Source organism: Dipodomys merriami, unplaced genomic scaffold, assembly GCF_024711535.1.
Source record: "Dipodomys merriami isolate MVZ:Mamm:240054 unplaced genomic scaffold, mDipMer1.0.p SCAF_138, whole genome shotgun sequence".
Lineage (NCBI taxonomy): Eukaryota > Metazoa > Chordata > Mammalia > Rodentia > Heteromyidae > Dipodomys > Dipodomys merriami.
The window spans coordinates 1,116,566-1,136,903 of NW_027202693.1; the positions used below are offsets into that span (position 1 = coordinate 1,116,566).

At 49.1% G+C, this 20,338-nt stretch overlaps 1 protein-coding gene across 6 annotated transcripts in view; it reads left to right on the plus strand.

Moving 5' to 3' along the window:
- The window catches only part of LOC138825593 (synaptotagmin-17), a 48,901-nt gene extending 29,031 nt beyond the window's left edge, over positions 1-19,870 (plus strand). For all 6 annotated transcript variants that reach the window (XM_070020264.1, XM_070020263.1, XM_070020265.1 and 3 more), the window contains one exon: positions 18,173-19,870. In XM_070020264.1, the coding sequence (XP_069876365.1) occupies positions 18,173-18,369 (197 nt within the window). In that variant the 3' untranslated portion in view covers positions 18,370-19,870. The remainder of the gene's footprint in view (positions 1-18,172) is intronic.
- Positions 19,871-20,338: the final 468 nt, after the last annotated feature.

Below are 20,338 nucleotides of genomic sequence, written 5' to 3' on the forward strand. Positions count from 1 at the left end.
AAGCCTGAAGATCATTAGCCTTAGCTTGCCTCTCACGATGATCAGTGATCAGGCACCACTAGATGAAGCGATGCTGACGCCGATGATGGATAGTCTCCAAGAGGAGCAAAGCCTGCAATCACATCCACTTAGGTTTACATCTTGGCCTCCTCCATTAATCAGCTGTGGGACCTTAAGCAAGTGACTCCACTTCTCAGAGCTCTGTGTACCCTCTTGGGCAAATGTTCACAGGCATATGGGAATTAAAGGTACAGCAGCACTGTGTGGACCCATCCAGCCACAAGTGACCACTAGGGAAATCCCAGCTGTTGGTTTGGCTCCTATCAAGGTGATGAGAGGGGACTTGGAGGGCTGGCACGCAGAGGTTCACAGCCCAGCCCAGCTGCCTGTGGATTTCTGCTGCCAGCCTCTCTCCTTCACCTAACCGCCATCACCACAGCGCTCTCTCAGCTGGCACAGTGCCCTTCCCGGGCTGGAATTGACACATGACACATGCAAACCCAGCTGGAGAGCCAGGCGGGTTTGGGCTCTTACGGTCCTATGATTTGGCAGCATGAGAGATGGGTCAAGCCAGAGCTACTACAAGCCTGGGTTCCCTCCCAGCCCCTCATAGGACGTAAATGGCTGACTGAGGAGCGTGATCTCCCTCCGCCCCCCACAACACACACACTGTCCAGCCAGAGGACCTCAAAGCATGCCCTTGGAACACCACAGCATGAGGAAGCAGGCAGAGGGGATGCACTGAAGGATGAGACCCCCATCAGCCTACGCGTGGACCCCTGGGCTCGTATAACAAGGATTTCAGGTGTCCAGGTGCAGTTCCAAAAGAGACTGGATTTCTGAAGAACCAGGAAGGGAGAAAAAAGTGGGGGCCAAGTGTTCGAGCATGATCACCAGCAATACAGGTCAACCTGCTTGAGAAGAATGGCAAGGTGGCAAAGGGTAAGGTGGACATTTTAGGAAGCGACAACGTATCACAAGTGAAGTAAGACCCTCACCGGATGGGCTTGGTAGCAGAAGAGCCATGACAGAAGAAGAGAAGTTTTGTAGCCTTGACTATGCACTACATAGATCCTGGTGGTGGGAGGGGATGGGAGAGAGGAACTGGGGGGGGGGGCGGGGAGAGGCCTCTGGGGAGAGATCTAGACTCAAGCATGTCAAGCATGTCTGGTCACTCTTGGCTGTGAAGAGAAGAGACAGCAGGAAGTGTGGATATGGAGTGGTGAGCCGTGTCTTCACCAGAGTGCTGAACCCCTTGCTCAATTCCCAGCCTCCAGGCTTCCCTTCTTCCCAGAAAATATTAGTGACTCCGGAGGACGCCAAGGGACACCCTGGTCAGCCAGACCTGGCTCCTGTGTGGCTGAGCACAAGTTGCTTGGTCTCTTACCTGTTTCCTTTGTCCAAACAGCGAGGTCAGAAAGTTGGGGTTGGGAGGGAGGCATGTGTTCATGAACCTCCTGTGCATGTTCATTGAATAGATACATGTAGAAGGGATGTTTTATTTGATGGCTTTTTTTTTCCAGCTGGAGAAATGGGAACTCAGAGAAGGGCAATGTAATGGGGTTTAGCCAGAGGCAGAACAAAGACTGGCGTCCTTCCAGACACCAGCTGCAAGTTCAAGTCCCCCGGTCTGCCTCCCTTCCGACTGGTTGGCTACAAACTCAAGGTTCCAGTGACTATCTTCAGATCAGTGATGTGCTGCAACAGCATCAGGGCTCGCTCACTTCTTTGCGGGTCCTGGGTGCTGTCCCTGAGCCTCTTTGTGTTCTACCACTTGAGCCACAGAGTCACTTCTGGCATTTTCTGAATAGTTTATTGGAGATCAGAATCTTACAGATTTTTCTGCCCCGACTGGCTTTGAACCACAAGCCTCAGATCTCAGCCTCCTGAGTAGCTAGGATTATAGGCCTGAGCCACCGGTGTCCAGCTAGTGCTGAAGTTTTATTATATTGAAAGGATGATACAATGAAAATCTTGCTGGGCACCGGTGGCTCATGTCTAGCTTCTCGGGGGACGGAGATAAAGTCTGTGATTCCATCTCTAGGTAACTAGAAAAAGCAAGCCCAGGGGCTGGGAAGGTGGCTCAGTGGTAGAGCGCTTGCCTTGCAAGCCGGAGGCCCTGGATTCGATTCCTCAGCACCATATAAGAAAAAAGAAAAAAGCCGGAAGTGGCGCTGTGGCTCAAGTGGTAGAGCGCTAGCCTTGAGCTGAAGAGCTGAGGGACAGCGCCCAGGCCCAGAGTTCAGGCCCCACAACCGGACCCCAAAAAAAAAAAAAAAAAAAAAAAAGCAAGCCCAGAGACATGGCTTAAATGGTAGAGTATAAACCAAACCAAACAAATATGAGCCCCCAATACTGGGGGGGCAGGGGCTGGAATAAAATCAACCAAGGGAAAATGATGATTTTAAATTGGGCAATATGAGCTGAGAAAGAGCCACCTGTGCAAAAAGAGGAGCAGAATAGTCTAGGAGGAGGAAATGACAGACGCAAGGGTCCTGGGGCAGGAATGAGCTTGTTTGGCTCAGAGGGACAGAAGGCCAGAGTGTCCACGTGAAAGTTAACAAAGGGAGTGAATTACGCAGTGAGGCTGGAGCAGTAAGCTGGGGTGAGGCTCGGGCTGGGAGTGTAGATGATAAGTATTTATCAGACACCTAGTGGTTACCCACGGCTGTTTGGCGTTGGGGAACAGATGTGGCTCCTGGTGCCACGGAGGACTGGAAGAGATGACGTGCATGCAGAGACTTAGCACACAGCAGATGCTCTGTGGGTGGAATCTTCTCTCTTTTCCAGTTTGTAAGTTGACATGAAAACTGCTTCTTTGGGTCCCTCCTGGGAACAGCACAGAATGTCATCGGCTCCTCATGGAAATAATTTTGGGGGAAGGAGTTATGGGCAAGGTCTTTATTCACAGGTGGGTGACAGCACAGGGCTTCCCTGGGTCTTGACCAGCAGGGCCCTGCGCTGGCCAGGGGGGTGGGGGCGTTGGAGCCCCTCATACCCTTGGCCTCTTCCATTCCATAAACAGGCCCAGGAGGCAGAAAGCTGTCCGCTAACCCGTCTGCCAAAGGGCCCGTAAGGTATCTGCTGTTCTTATGGCTTGTGAGGGCAAGGGATGACTTGTTCCGGTTAGGGAGCATGGTTGCTCAAGGTCAGGGGGAAGAGGAGGAATTCAAGGCTGGCTCGTTGTCCCTCCAAGAGTTGCAGCCAACCTTCCTGACCGGCTGGGTCCCCCAAGGGCCGCACGCTTGGTGGGTGAGCACTGTCTCACCTGAGCTTTGCCGTGCCAGCAGGTGCAGCCTGAGGGTCTCATCCAAAATTCATGGGATCAGATTTGGTCTCCCATTGCAGACTTGCCACGCTTTGGAGTATTTGCATATGCATAATGAGCTATCTTGGAAAAGACCTAAGCATACCATTTTTATTTAGTTGGTTAATTATGTAGTTATTTATTTTGTCAATCATGGGGCTTGAACTCTGGGCCTGGGCGCTGTCCCAGGCTCAAGACGAGTGCTTTACTACTTGAGCCACAGTGCCACTTCCGGTTTCCTGGTGGTTCATTGGAGATAAGAGTCACACAGACTTTCCTGCTGGGGCTGGCTTTGAACCAGGATCCTCAGATCTCAACCTCCTGAGTAGCTGGGATTGACAGGTGTGAGCTACAAGCATCTGGCTTCTTTTATACACAGAGCCTGAAGGTAATTCTGTACAACACTGTAAATCTTTCCTTAAAACTTTTTTTTTTGTTTTGCATAAAACAAATTTTCCACTGTGGCATTATCTCTGTGCTCAAATGTGCCTGACTTGAGAGCATTTATGGATTTGGGAGGCTTGGACCAGGGCTGGTCAATCAATTTGTTTCTATGCAGTTGTGCAGAAGAGAGAGGAAGACGGAGGAATTCAAATGACTCGGCGCAAAGCCCGAAGTTGTTGTACTTGTTAAGGAAAGGCTAGCCACTGTGATACCTCGGCCACTTCGGTGTTTGTGGTTTCACCCAAGAGAAGCTTATTTCTGTCCAATACTCTTTCATGAGTCATTTTGTGCATGGTCCTTCCACGGGTGACCCAGGCACTGTCTGCCCTGTGGTTCTGGGGCCTTCTCAGGCTCTGTGGGGTTTTGCCTCTAGATGGTGGATGGGAGGGGGGAAAAAGGGAGAACAACAGAGACAGGGAAAGAGGGAGGAAGATGGAGACAGGGAGAAAAGAAGAAGGATGGAGAGAGGGAGAGAGAGGGAGAAGGATGGAGAGCAGCAGAGTGCTGAGGGGTCTCTGGGAGGATCTCAGGGACCAGGCCTGGAAGCCGTAGATGTGGTCATAGGGAATCCTGGGAAATGTAGTCCAGCTGTGTTTCCAGGGAGAGCAGCGAATGGGCTCTGTGGCCACACAGCCACCTCAGCTACCTGAACCCAGGCAGGCAAAGAACAGAGCCAGCCATGCCCCCCCTCCCCAGCTCTAAGTTCAAGATCAGGTCTTACAGGGGGAGGTGCTGCTGGTCTCCGGGTCTCCATTAGACCAGTGGTTCCCTGAGGGGGTGATTTCGCCTCCCATAGGAACTTTGGGGTTGTCAGGACTCCAGGAGGTCTGCTAACATCTAGCGAGGAGAGACCAGAGATGCCATGAACCCTTCCTTCCATCCCCCTGCAGTGGCTGGCATGGCCCACCACACAGAGGGGGCCTGGAGCCAGCGCAAAGGTGCAGTCCCCAGCCCCCCGCTGAGAAGGGGAGGGGCCACTGCCCGCCCTGGCCTGTCTGTGGCTGCTTTCTCTCCTGAGAGAGGCCCCATCCATGCCCAGCTGTTTCTCTGTACTACCTGCCTGAAGAAGCAGGGCAGGGGTGGAGCACAGCTCTCAGCTGGGGAGTTCTCCACGGACTTCCTTCCCTGACTCACCGTGTGCAAACAGAAACACCTGCTCTGTAAACAAGCCCCCCACCCACCCAGCAGGGCCTCAGAGGAGGGGGGAGAAAGGGAAGGCCCTCATGAAGGGAAACAGGGCTTTTCAAACTCAGCCCCCTACTCCACCCTACCTTACAGCCCAGGGATTGTGTCACACGTGTCATGACATGAAGGGGTCCTGGTGGATTTTTAATATTGTTTTAAAGTACTGTGTGTGTGCGTGCACGCACATATACATATATTTTTTAGATATAACTTGTGTATTATTAGGATATCGCCATACATGCACTAATAATCATTACTAAAGTGTCGATAAGGGTAGATAGTGATTTATAATATTTACATATTATGGGTGTCTACATGACATTAAATATCAGATAGATAGATAGATAGATAGATAGATAGATAGATAGATAGATAGATAGATAGATAGATCTGCACAACCACAAAAGGGCAGATGTAAAATAATAGCTACAAATCCCAATTTCCCCTACCACTAGGTAACCATTGGACTGAGGATAGTGCCTTGTGCCTATAATTCCAGCAACTAGAGAGGCAGAGATAGAAGGGTCAAATTTCAAGGCTCCTCTGGACAAAAGCACTAGGAAAGTGAACAAAAAGCCAAAGGGCTGGGGATGAGGCTGGAGCGGTAGAGCACTTGCCTAGCCAGAGGAGGGCCCTGGGTCCAATGTGTACCAGTGTGTGGGGGTGAGTGTGTGCTTGAGCATGAATGTGTGTGAATGTGTATGTGTGTGCACTGTGTCTATGCATGTGTAGATGTGTGTATGAATGTGTGTGTATGTATAGATGTGTGTGAAGTGTGTCAGTGAATACATACAGTGTGTAAGGGTGTGAGAGTTTTTGAGTGTATGTGAATATATGTGTGTGTGCATGCATCTCTGTCCTTTTGTTAGCATGTAAAGCATATCACCTCACTAGACTGTGTCTTTTTTTTTTAATTGTTGGTGGTGGGGCTTGAACTCGGGGCCTGGGAGCTGTCCCTGACTTCTTTGTACTCAAGGCTAGCTCTCTACCACTTTTTATTTTATTTTTGATCAGTTGTGGGACTTGAACTCTGGGCCTGGGTGCTGCCCCTGAGCTCTTCAGTGCAAGGCGAGCGCTCTACCACTTGAGCCACAGCGCCACTTCAGGTTTTCTGGTGGTTCATTGGAGATAAGAGTCTCACGGACTTTCCTGCTGGGGTTGGCTTTGAGCCGAGATCCTCAGATCTCAGCCTCCTAAGTAGCTAGGATTACAGGCGTGAGCCACTGCACCCAACTCCAGCTGAGGTTTTGATTCTGCCTCAAACCTGAGCACCAGAGGAGCCTCTGAAAAACACTGGCAAATGTCGTCCATCCTCCCCACCCTCAACACCACCCAACAGAACCTCCCGGGGGTAAAGCTGGGGGCCTGGTGGGAAGGTGTGACTCACGTCCCCTCTTAGCTTCAACAGGTGTCATGTGACTAGCGCCGGCGACATTTAGTGGTGAACATTTTCTCCCAAAGCCATGCCAACATCTCCAAAACAAATGTGCAAAGAGCATCTTCATCCCAATGTATAAATTTTAGTGGCTCGGGGGAAAAACAAGCACATTGCTTTACAGTCACACCTTTAAATGCTTCCTCTGAGATGATGTGACTCATTCAGCTCTGGAAGGGCTTCTTCAGCCCATATGTCTGTTTGGTGAGCATGGCACCGCATGGCTCAGGCTCCACTCAAAGGCATGATGAAGTGGTCCCACCGCTCCAAAGGAATTTCAAGAGCTTTTCATCTTCTCTCTCTCTCCCTCTTCCCTCTCCCTCTCCCTCCCCCCCCTCCTTGTCTTTCTCTCCCTCTCTCTCCCTTCTTCCCTCCCCTGGTCTTGGGACTTGAACTCAGGACCTGTTCCTTAGCCTTTTCATTCAAGGCTGGTTGGTGCTCTACCACTTGAGCCATAGCTCACACCCAGCTTTGGGGTAGTTAATTGGAGTTAGTCTCATAGACTTTCCTGCCCGGGTTGGCTTTGGACTGTGATCCTCAGATCTCAGCCTCCTAGGTAGCTAGGGTTGCAGGCGTGAGCTACCAGTACCCGCCAGCATCTTGACTCCTGATCGGCTCATTTTGATCTGGAGGAAAGAGGGTATGGGTGATGGGTGGAACTTTTCTTTCTGAGATAAGAAAAGGAGAAAGGAGCCGTTGCTTATCTTTTTTTTTGTTGTTGTTGGTGGTGGTGGTGTGGGGCTTGAACTCAGGGCCTGGGCACTGCCCCTGAGCTGTTTTGCTCAAGGTTAGTGGTCTACGACTTTGAGCCACAGCTCCACTTCCAGTTTTTGAGTGGTTAATTGGAGATAAGAGTCTCACAGACTTTCCTGCCTGGGCTGGCTTTGAACCAAGATCCTCAGGTCTCAGCCTCCTGAGTAGCTAGGATTACAGGAGTGAGCCACCAGCACCTGGCCTGTTGCTTTTCTTTGAACTTAGATTCCCGCTGGACCACACAGAGTCACACAGTGGCTGGGCCCTCAACCTCTTTACCCCTGTTTCCCACCTGAAAAATGAGGATATAAACAAACAGTATCTTTCCTCATAGGGTTGTGCTGTGGACTCAGTTTAAACACACACACACACACACACACACACACACACACACACACACACACACACACACACACTGTTTTGCTCAATGCCCAGTAGTACTGAGGAGCTACAGGATTTACTGTCTCTGATTTTTGTGATTATAATACAGCTGTATAAATTGTCATTATGCCTGTTGGAAGGGAAATCATGGAGGAAGATGGTCCATCTGGGCAGCTGCTGTGGATCACAAAATGAGCCAGGGAAATGGGGAAAAGATCACCTTAAGTCATGGGGGACCAAAGAAATAGCAGAGCTGGAAGGGGTGCTAAGACCATGTAGGCCTGCTAGTTTAAATGGGGAAACTGAGGCCCAGGGGGAGCTAATCCAGGGACAGGGTTAATCTGAATATCAGAAAGAAGGTAAGAGGGAGAAGGCAAGAAAGAAGAGGAGAAGAAAGAAGAGGAGGAGGACAAAAAGAAGAAGAAGAGGAGGAGAAGGAAGAGGAGGAGGAGGAGAAGAGGGAGGTGGAAGAGGAGAAGAAGAAAGAAGAAAAGAAGAGAAGATAAGAAGAGAAGATGAGAAGAGGAAGAGGAGAAGGCTGAGGAGGAGGAAGAGGAAGAAGAGGAGGTGGTGAAGGAGGAGGAGGAGGTGGAGGAGGAAGAAGAGGAGGTGGTGAAGGAGGAGGAGGAGGAGGAGGTGGAGGAGGAGGAGGACGGGGAGCTCTGATTGGAAGAGGAAGGGATGCCTGGGTTGTGTAGAGAGCCTTCCTGCAGGAAGTAGGGGAGGAAGCAGTTTGCACATCTGTGTGGGTCCTCACCCCCCAGATGAACATCCTGATGGAGTGAGAGGACGCCCCTCCCACCGTGAGGAGCCCGGAAGGACGGTGCCACAGCCAGAGATGATTTAAGTATTTCTTTTCTAGAAATCAGGGAACAACTCACCCCAGCACCCAGGAATTGACTCTTGAGGTACCGTGGGGAGGTATTAAGGATCTGAGAGTCATCTATAAGTTTCTATGCTCTATCAGGATGCTCGAAGTTGGGGGAGGGGTCAGTGGGAGCCAGGAGCACAGATCAGAGTCTATTATTATCTTGTGAGCCAAACATGAAAAAAAAAGGGGGGGTGTTGAGTCTGCTCCTGTTTTTTTTTTCTTTTTAATTTGTGATGTTTATTACACCCACATTCAAAGTCATCCAGCTTCTCTTCCAGAACCGTCTGCCTTGGCAAACGAAATTAGCAGCGCAGAGAGTTGAGCTCCTACAGGGAAGAACAAATTTCCTTTTTTTTTTTTTTTTGGCCGGTTGTGGGGCTTGAACTCTGGGCCTGGGCACTGTCCCTTAGCTCTTCAGCTCAAGGCGAGCGCCCTACCACTTGAGCCATAGCACCACTTCTGGTTTTCTGGTGGGTAATTGGAGATTAGAGTCTCACAGACTTTCCTGCCCCGGCTGGCTTTGAACCTCCATCCTCAGATCTCAGTCTCTTGAGTAGCTAGGATTACAGGTGTGAGCCACTAGTGCCCAGCCTCTTTTTTTTTTAACAGCCAGTATCAATATGGGAAAGGTTTGCAGTCCCCCCAGCTTCGGGGCCCTCATGAGGTCCAGCGAGGTGGACCTCAGTCTTCCTAGCTATAGCAAGGGCAGGCCATCACAACTTTCTGGGAGCACCGTTTCTCCATCCACTGCCAATGTTGGTTGTTACTACTAGTGATGCCAAGCATGGAAAACCCCTCCGGAGAGCTCATGGGAAAGCTCAGCGTGCTGATGCATGGGGCGTACTCAGCCCTGGACCAGACACGTAGCAGGTGCTTGGTAAAGCAGTGATCCTTCCCACTGCACCTTCAAAGTCTGACCTGGGAGCCCACGTTGTACCTCTTATTGATCTTTTCTCTTGCCAGCTTTGTTGTCCTCATGTTATTTGCCATGATCATTAGCATCCTAGAAGCAAAACAGGTTGAATACTCTTTCGAGAAAAGTTAGACATCCAACTCCAGAAAGTGGTGACTCACGCCTGTCACCCTAGCTACTAAGGAGGCTGAGAGTTGAGGATCAGGGTTCAAACCCAGCCTGGCTGGAAAGTCCTTGAAATTCTTATGTCCAATGAACCACAAAAAAAGAAAGAAAAAAAAAGCTGTAAGTGGGGTGTGGTGTTAATGGGTGTAGAGCACAAAAGTTCAGGAGGAGTACCCAGGCCTCTGAATTCAGGTCCCAGGACTGGCACCAAAAAACAAACAAACAGACACACAGACAAACAAACAAAAAACACAAAGTAGAATGGACGGGGTGTGTATATTAGATTTCCCGGTACTTGTCTCTCCACGGGCAGTGAGTCTCTTGAGATTGTGGCCTCCAGGGTACCTGAGAGCCATTCTGATTCGTGAGAGAAAACAATGTGACAAAGAAGTAGAGGAACATCTCTGGAAGGGGGTTATTTTACAACCTCTGGGGGAGAGGACACTACAAACATCTCTCCCATTTGAGTAAAACTGCCCTTAGTAGGCACTTTACCCTTAAACTTAAAAAAAAAAAAAGTGCCAGGCTCTGGTGGCTCATGCCTGTCATCCTAGCTACTCAGGAGGCTGAGATCTGAGGATTGTGGTTCAAAGCCAGCCCGGGCAGGAATGTGCGTGAGACTCTTTATCTCCAATTAACCACCAGAAAACTGGAAGTGGTGCTGTGGCTCAGGTGGTAGAGTGCTCACCTTGAGCTGAAGAGCTGAGGGACAGCACCCAGGCCCAGAGTTCAAGACCCACGACCAAAACAAAAACAAAAAAACTTAAAATGTCGACTGTGTTTGAGATAAACTTGTCACACCTGCTTTGGCCCTCTCAATAATAGATCAAGAGTCATAAGTCTCAAAATAATCATGAATGATCACAGGTTAAACATCTTTCCATTCTGTGAAGGAAAGGATTGAGCCCTTCTACTACACTTCTTTGAGTTCATGTATCACAGACCATTGTGTTAAATTACTCCAGTTGGGGAAATCAGGTGATCAAGTCTAATAATCCATTTCCATCACTATCACAAAATACCTGGCGACTGGGGATTTTATAAAGTACAGAGATGTTCATTTAGCTCACAGCCAGAAGAGATTTGGTGGCTGCCTTCATGGGAACCTTGTGGTGGATAGCAACACAGCAGGAAGGATTCCATGGTGGGACAAGAAGCCAGAGAGAGGAACTGGGAAGGTGGCTCAGTGGTACAGCGCTTGCCTTGCATGCATGAGGCCCTGGGTTTGATTCCTCAGCACCACATACACAGAAAAAGCTGGTAGTGGGCGCTGTGGCTCAAGTGGTAGAGTGCTAGCCTTGAGCTGAAGAGCTGAGGGACAGTGCCCAGGCCCAGAGTTCAGGCCCCAGGACTGACCAAAAAAAAAAGCCAGAGAGGTCAAGGAGTCAGTTCTACTCTTTTTTTCTTTTCTTTCTTTCTTTCTTTTTTTTTTTTTTGGCCAGTCATGGGGTTGATCTCAGAGCCTGGGTGCTGTCCCTGAGCTTTTTCCACTCTGCCACAGCTCTACTTCCAGTTTTCTGGCGGTTCGTTGGAGATAAGAGTCTCACAGACTTTCCTGCCCAGGCTGGCTTTGGACTGTAATCCTCAGATCTCAGCTTCCTGAGTAGCTAGGATGACAGGCATGAGCCACCAGCACCCACCAGTCTTACTCTTTTATAACTGCCCACCCTGCAGGACCCAACTAGGGCCTTAAACTCTTCAGAGAACAGCACCTCCAATGACCTAAAGACCTCCCATGAGACTCCACCTTTTAAAGGAACTGCCCCCTCCATTCCTCCACACCGAAAACCACACCCCCATCACACAGCTTTCTGAGGGCAAACCACATCCAAACCATAGCCGTGTGTTCCAATTGTGTCTAAATCCATGAATAAGACCTGGGTTTAAGAAGGATGGATGTGGTGTGTGTATGGATTCTGGCATCTGTTTGTTTATTTTTCCACCATCTAGGTTTTACACAGATTGTTGGGAAGTTTATTCTAGATGACTAAGGAGTATAGTTAAGAGTATACCTACTATCCTATAACGTATTAATGTCTTCTTTGCACTGCATTCCCCCAGAGCAAGCAGTAAGAATATTTAAGGGGAAGAGGGAGAGGATGTCTACAATAAGATTTTTTAGTTGGGAAGGAGAAGGGGAGAGGGGTAGACAAATGAAGGGAGGAGGTGGCGGGGCAGGGGAGAGAATGCAGTTGAGAACTCATGGTATATACCTCAAAATTAGGGAAAGTAAGGGAAGGGGTGGATTGAAGTGGGGGGGGTGAGATTGAGGGGGCCGTGACGCTGATCAAGATGCCACTGTATACATAAACTTCCCTGTTGAATGGCACCTGCCCTGTATAGTCACTTAAAGGTAATAAAAATCAGTTTAAGAAAGAAAAAGAAGGAGCTGAGGAATAGAGATATAAGCAATTGGCTGCTTTTGCAGCTCATTTGCCTCCAGTGCGGGGTGTTTTTGAATCACCCACTAGCCAGGTGACATGGTTAATGTTATCAAGCAATTTGCAGGCACGATGCCTGCCAGTTCACTCACTTCCCATCAGAAAGGCTGAATCAGACAAGAGCTCCCACCTCCTCAGGGCCCAGTGATTCAACCCGCCAAGTTACTTTGCAAATTGGAATAAGGAACAGAGACTATTAGACTTCCTTTTCAATTTCTTCCCTTCTGGCAACTTAGATGTAGGTTCTCTAAGAGCGACTTAATTTTTTTTTCCTTTTCCAAAATAATATGTACTTGTTAGAAGTTCCAACTGCATACATTCATGTCATAAAGAAACTGGAAAATTTCCTTTAGAGAGAGCTACAGTTTAGCGAAGGGAATATTTTTCCCCAGATATTGTTTTCATTGCATAGGTGAACATTTCTTTTGACAAAAGAGATCATGTTTACATAGACTCTTTCACAAGTTCCTTTTGTCTCCTAGCAATATGTCTTAGAGAATTCCCCCCCCATTCCATATTTGTAGTTTTGACTCATTTCTAACTGTGAGATTGGATTCCCATGGTATTATTACACCAGAAATTATGTAATTAGCCGGGTGCTGGTGGCTCACACCTATAATCCTGGCTCTGTAGGAGGCTGAGATTTGAGGATCATGGTTCAAAGCCAGCCCAGAAAGAAAAGTCCATGAGGCTCTTAGCTCCAATTAACCAACAAAAGTCTGGAAGGATAGCTGTGGCTCAAGTGGTAGAACACAAGCCTGGAGTGAAAATTGCCAAGTGAAAACAAGAGGCTCTTGAATTCAGGCACTAACACCAGCACCTTCCGCCCTCCCCCCTCCCCAAAATGTAGTTAGTTCTTTCTAGTCTTGGTGTAGGTATCTCCCACTACCTACTAAGGAGGTAAGCATCAAGAAGGAGCTGAAAGGGGCTGGGAAGGTGGCTCAGTGGTAGAGCACTTGCCTTGCATGCATGAGGCCCTGGGTTCGATTCCTCAGCACCACATAAGGAAAAAGCCGGAAGTGGCGCTGTGGCTCAAGTGGTAGAGCGCTAGCCTTGAGCTGAAGAGCTGAGGGACAGCGCCCAGGCCCAGAGTTCAGGCCCCACGACTGGAACCCCCCCCCCCCAAAAAAAGAAGGAGCTGAAAATGAGAGGAGAAAGGAAGGCAGGCCAAGCCAAGGGCCTTGCTTAGTGGCATCTGCAGTGAGCGGGATTCTGCACTCCACCCTCAGGTCAGTACTAGAAGAGCCTCAGCAGACCTGCAATCCTGGTGCTAACAACTGATTGTACCAACTCAGCCCAGTGAGAGGTGGCTGCCATGGTCTGCATGCTTGTTCCTTTCCTAGGAGAAGGTGTTCAGAGCTGGGTGCTGACCAGGCATGGAGCTCCAGTCTCCTGATGGGGCTAATGTCCTTAGAGAAAGCTGCCTTGCAGCAAGAGGGCGCCATCTTGGATGCAGAGAGAGAGAGAGAGAGAGAGAGACAGAGAGACAGCTCTGGCCAGGCTAACATGGGCTATGTTAGCCAACTTGACCTTTAACTTCCCAGCCTCTACTACTGTAAGAACCCACCTAGTTTGTGGTAAGTAATGTGTTACAGCAGCCCAAATAAACTAAACAGGTACTCAGGGCAGAGTCTGGGAGACACCAGGTCCTGTGGTCCTCCTCTACCGGAGTTAAACGGACAGTGTGTAATTCTACCATATATATAGTGGTGGGGCTTGAACTCAGGGCCTGGGCGCTGTACCTGAGCCTTTTCACGCAAGGCTAGCATTCTACCATTTGAGCCACAGCTTTACTTCTGGTTTTCTGGCGGTAAATTGGAGATAAGAGTCTCACGGACTTTCCTGCCCAAATCCTGCTGGATTTGAACCACAATCCCTCAGATCTCAGCCTCCTGCATAGTTAGGATTACAGGCGTGAGCGACCTGGCTAATTCTCCTGTTATTGATAGATGCAACACTCAAGCGTACTGCTGACTGTGGGAATGGGCACTTGAACTTTGATGCAGACATGGCTGACCCTCATCCCCAGCCCCCTCTGAGGTCAAGCTACTATGATGTGGCCCAAGACACCCTACCAGAAAGCACACTGTGCGCATAGACAAGCCGGCATTGCCCCGGCAGAGAGTTGCTCAGGTAGAACGATATCCTCAGAAGCTGTGAGGACCCTCGGGGTGGGAGAAGGCCACTCACTCAGCCACACTGCCTCATGGGGATTTTGGCAGTGCCAAGGTTTCCTTCTTACAAACAGTGCACCCTAGGAACAGGCAGACAAACTTTCCTGTCAATAACCAGATGGTAAATATTTCAACCTTCAAGGACTATATGGTTTCTCTAGAAATTATGTCTATGGTCTAAGTGGTTGTGATCTCCCCAAATCAGATGTGGGAGGCCTAAGGCCCCCAAGTGGTGGTTTTAGGGTATGGAAGCTTTGTGGGGTGATCCCACAAAGCCCTCATTATCAGGATGGGGCCTCAGGGAGCTAGCTTGTCTCTTCCTCCCTGGAGGACACAGTGAGCAGACGCCATCTATGAGAAAGAGTACCCTCACCAGACACTAAATTTACTTTGATCTGAGACTTCCAAGACTCTAGAACCAGTCGCTTTGCTTTTGGTATTTGGTTAAAGCAACCTAGCTAGCAGTCTGAGACATAAACCCTGCCTTGTAGCACAGAAGCAGGATTGGGGTAAACAAGTGGGTTTGGTTGTGTTCTAATAAAACTTTATTTACAAAAGAAGTGGTGGGGCCAGGTTTGGCTTGGAGGCACTACTCTGCCAACTCTGGCTATATAAAACAACCTTGTACGTATGTCTTTGTGCAGACAGTTCAATAGGATGTAGAAGTTCAATAGAAGTAGAGGCGCTGGGTCACAAGTTGTCATGTTTTGTTGTTATTTGGGTGATACTGGTGCTTGAATTCAGAGCCTTGTGATCCCTGGGCTTGCTTGCTTGGCTGGCCCTCTATTACTTGTGCCACTCCTCCCAGCCCTGCTTTTTGCTGGTTATTTTGATGATGGTCTCTAATGGACTCTTCTACCCAGACTGACTTTGAAACCTCAGTCCTCCAGATCTCAGCCTCCCGAGGAGCTGGGATTACAGACGTGAGCTGCTGGTACCTGGCAAAGTCATGTTGTTTTTATTTTGAGCATTGAACCACTTGGTCCGCCACGAACATCACACGAACTACTTTCAATCTTCAGTTTTCCAATGATAACAAAGCCCCGTGTCCATATACAAGAGTTCTGGCCCTCATCATCCCTCATGATCATGTTTTGGTGGGGAGGAGATAAAAGCACATTTCCCCTAAAAGAATGAAACCAAACGGAGCCTGAAATCGTCCCACGCTGTTAATCTTGCTTTAGATTTAAGGCCGATCTGACTCGGGTAACTTGCTCTCATTTGTTAAGATCACACTTTACATTAGGCACTAGGTATGGGTCAAAAGACTCTCTGAGTGTTACCTACTCAAAAAACTTGATTCAGTAATTCCTTGATGAGGCAAAGATTCCATTGCTAATATTCCCCTTTATTGTCAGATCCTCATGTTCTCCAGGTCCACCTGCACCTGATGAGCACATTACTGAATGTCCAAAACATTATACATGGTCCATTTTTTTCCCTTGTAGAGGTGACACATTCCCAGACACCATTGAGAGAGATGACATCGTGTTTGATTTGTCCTAGGGTCGGTTTTGATTTTTGGCGTTGGAATGAGATCTTGTGTTTCTTCTTCCACTTTTCTTTCTGTCCCCTCTTTTTATCGCTTGGGATTCTTGGTGTGAACCCCACCGGGGAGAGTGGAGGAGTCTCATTAGCGCTCAAGCTCTGTTTGGTGCTGCATATTTTTGCTGTTGTATTTGAGAATCGGCCTCCCTCCTAGGATCCAGCCTGCCTTTGCTCAGCTCACGCTGAGCGAATCTGTGATGTTTCCCATTCTGTAGTCCTTCATTTATAACCGACGCAGCCTGCATCCCCCATTAGCGAGATGGCACGCTTAGACTACCCATGCATAGATAACGAACGAGGCCGCACTAGCCCAGGAAGATAAATCAAGCTAACGATCTCATTAGGCTTGAAAGACAGAAACAAAGCTTGCATTGGAGTGAACAGAGAAGCCTTCTGAAGAGATACACGCCACACAGCCAGGGGCAGAGAGTATGTGGCCATTCCCTCAGCAAGCTTGCCTCTGCTACGTGGAATGGAGGAAGGATGAAGTTCCTTTTTATAAAAGGGCAACAGACAGAAATATAGAATGGAGGCCAGGTGCCAGTGGCTCACGCCTGTAATACTAAACTACTCAGGAAGCTGAGATCTGGAAGATTGTGGTTCAAAGCCACCCTGGGCAGGAAGCCCATGAGACTTTTATCTCTAATTAATCACAGAAAAAGCTGGAAGTGGCGCTGAGGCTCAGGTGGTAGAGTGCTAGCCTTGAGCACAAAGAAGCTCAGGGACCATGCCCAGGTCCTGAGTTTAAACCCCAGTACTGCCAAAAACAAAAACAAAAAAATAGAATTGCAATGGCAGTGTTTACTGTGTACTCACCATTCACTAGGCTCTGTTTCCTGAGAGCTGTATTCTGCATTGATTATGAGATAAGTTCTACTAAGAATCCTCTTTTTGCTCGTGGTTTTCATTGGCATGTATTAATTATACAATGAGGGTCATGTTGCAGTATCTTCATAATGTATACATCGTATCCCGTCATCCTCACCCCTTTTACCACCCTTCTTTGTCCCCCACTTCTTTTTTTGGGGGGGTCCGGTTGTGGGGCCTGAACTCTGGGCCTGGGTGCTGTCCCTCAGCTCTTCAGCTCAAGGCTAGCACTCTACCACTTGAGCCACAGCGCCACTTCTGGCTTTTTTGTTATGTGGTGCTGAGGAATGGAACCCAGGGCCTCATGCATGCAAGGCAAGCGCTCTACCACTGAGCCACCTTCCCAGCCCCGCCCCCCACTTCTTATTAAACCAGTTTCAACAGGTTTCATTGTTCTAGTCCCATACATGTATGTAAAGTACTGGAGCCTATGCAACCTCTTCATGCCTCTCTCCCTCCTGACATTCTTTTTTTTTTTTAAGTGTATGCGAGTTATACCAGGGGGTTTATATTATATGCTAGTCAAAGTAACCCCCTGGGCTGCCCTTTCCCTGCCCCTCCCCCAGCATCCAGTGGCTTCTGTGAGACTCTCATGCCCCCCTCATCCCTGGATGCAGTGCATTTCCGTGTTATTCACGCTCCCTCATTACGAATCTTCTTTAAGTCAGGCATCAGAGGCTCACACCTGTCATCCTAGCTACTCAAGAGGCTGAGATCTGAGGATCGTGGTTCAAAGCCAGCCTGGGCAGGAAAGACTCTGACACTCTTATGTCCAATTAACTACCAAAAAGCTGGAGTGGCTCCGAGTGGTAGAGCACTAGCTTTGAGCACACAAGCTCAGGGACAGCACCCAGTTCCTCAGGACCAGAAAAGAAAAATTCTTTAACCAACCAGGAAACTGAGGCTCAGAGAGTTTACTTTGCTTGAGAGTCCCATAGCTTAAACCGAGCGGCTCTCATGGGGCCGCATTATCCCCCTTCCAGGAGACAGTCAGCTGTGTTAGGAGACTTGTGAGTCGTCACTGTCCAATATGAAGGGAAGACCCACTATTAGTATCTAGTGGTAGAGCCCAGAGATGCTGCTAAACATCCTCCAGTGCACAGCAGAGGATTATGTAGCCCATGGTGTCCACCGCGGGGAGCCCCTGGCCGACCCACTGAGCTGGACTGCAGTGACGGCTCCTTGTTCTACCAGGACTGTCTGTGTGCCATGTAGGAGGCCACTCTGTGAGACCTGTGGTGGGCGGCCCAGCCATGGGCAGGACAGAGGCTGTCGGGAAACATGGCTGGCATGGTAAGGGCCAGCGGCAGGCCACATGCCAGTAGCTCCCCAACTGTCATCTTAGCTACTTTGGAGTTTGAGATCTGAGGATCTCTGTGTGAAGCCAGCTCCAGTTAACCACCCCAAATCCAGAAATGGAACTGTGTCTCAAGTGGTAGAGTGCCAGCCTTGAGCAGAAATGCTCAGAAACAGTGCCCAGGCCCTGAGTTCAAGCTCCAGGACTGGCAGAGAGAGAAAGAGACAGAGATTGACAGCAGGTGCCCTATTCAGCTGTTGCAAAGACTTGGGGAGGCAGAGGTGAGGGAATTGGGAGGGGTGGTTTCTGATTCTCACCATGAAAAGAAACACTAAAAGCTTCTGTCTCTCTGGCCTCCTTCGTCCTGTCTTCTCTCCACCTGCCTCCCCAGTGTTCGGCCACAATGTGAAGAGCAGCAACGACTTCATCGGAAGGATCGTCATTGGCCAGTACTCATCCGGGCCCTCGGAATCCAACCACTGGCGGCGGATGCTGAACACCCACCGCACAGCCGTGGAACAGTGGCACAGCCTGCGGTCCCGGGCCGAGTGTGATCGTGTGTCCCCGGCCTCCCTGGAGGTGACCTGAGGCCACAGAGAGGGCAGCTTCCCTGGTCAATGGAGACGTGCAATTACAGACACTGCCATGTGTACACTCATACTCCAGACTCTCCTGTGTACACCCGCGATCATACAAACACACATCAGACACTCCTGTGTACACACACACCCGACATTCCTGTGTACACACATTCACAATCATACAAACACACACAGCAGATACTCCTGTATACACACAATCATACAAACACACCCACACACATCAGACACTCCTGTGTCCACACCCTCTCACTCTTATTCACATACCAGACACTCCTGTGTACATACACAGTAGATATACCTATATATACAACCACACAAACTCACAAACACCAGACACTCCTTTGTACCCCCCCACACACACATACATTGCATCTTGTCAGAACTGAGAGAAAGCTATTGACCACAAGATGGCCGCCCTCTCTGAGGAAACTATTGACTACAAAATGGCCGCCCTCTCTGAGGAAATTATTGACTACAAAATGGCTGCCCTCACTGAAGGAGACCTGAGAACTTTCTGGAAGCTCTATTCATCTGCCATGGAGCTGGGTGGGCTCTGCTGTGGGATGTGTTTGCAGGGTCTGCTCATGCTCACACCCCTGTCCTGAAATGCACTTTCAACCCTCAGGCCACAGAAAGGCGGCCTCCCGAAGAGAACTGTCCAAGGACTAACTAACTCTACCAAGGGTCTGGCCAGTCTGTGGGAGGCCTGGACCCCCATGCCCGCAAACACACCGCCAACAGGGCAACTTCTGAACAGGGGGGTCTTCACACCTGAAACCTTTCCCCAAAGGTGTAAGTATCTTTGTCTTCTCCTTAGTACCGGTGTTAAATAGATTAGACTATGTGGAGAAACAAAATGGTGACAAAAAAAAAAATCCAATGTTAGAAACTTCTCCCAGCTTAACTGAATGTGTCTTTGTGGTAGCTTATTCCAATCTAGGGGCTCCCTGTGGGGGCATATGTTTATGCCCTCGTGTGTGTGTGTGTGTGTGTATGTGTGTGTGTGTGTGTCCATCACAGATGAACGTGTGTGTCCTCTGGGGAGTTAGGATCTCCACCTTGGGCCCCCCTTCTCTCTCTGTCTCTAATGTTCAGTGAGAGTTCACCCAGTGTCCTCGCATCTGTCAGAGACCCTCCCACCTTGGATAACAATAATATATGTATATGTTTGTATCGCGTATATAGGGTATGATAGGGCAACAGTAACATTTAGTGACTGAATCACGGTGGCTGTGACCCACCAAGAACCTTGCCACTCAGTTTAAGATGGCCACCACCCCCGTCCATGGTGATTTCCTCCTTAATCACACTCCGAGGCTCGTTCGGTGTTTGTGTGTGAACCAGTCGTGTCTCACGTGCCAAGACCTTAGTGTAGGTACCATAGAGCTCTCTTTTCCCGATGGATGATTCTGTGTCTTTCTCCACAGTGTATTGTCTGGTGTGCTAGGGAGCTATTTATTGAAATTAAAGATTATTTATTTGTGCCATGCATTTGTGTTATCTTCTTTTTCTTCATGACATAAAGATGGGGGAGCAGAGCAGACATGTTTATTATACTCGTGGGTTTTGTGAGTCAGTAATTTAGGCCAGATTCAGCTGGAATGGCTCAGCTCTGCTCCACAATACCTAGGGCCTCACCTGGAGCACCTGAGGGCTGGCACGAGGGCCCCTGGGAAGGATTGTTCCCTCTCGCATGGGGTGGTTGGAGCAGCTGTCAGTTTGGGCTTCCTCACAGCATATAGCATGTTGGTAGGGTTCCAAAGACAATAACCCCAAAGCAAGAAATCCATCTTGCTTTCTATGCTTTGTCTGTACAAGTTACACAGACTCATTGCTATCGTATCTCCTTGGTCAGAGCAATCACAACCCTCTGCTGAACCTTAGGGGGAACATCCAGAAGGAGAGGCAGTGATATTTTAGGAAAAGCTTGTGGGACAAATAGAATATAGCACCAC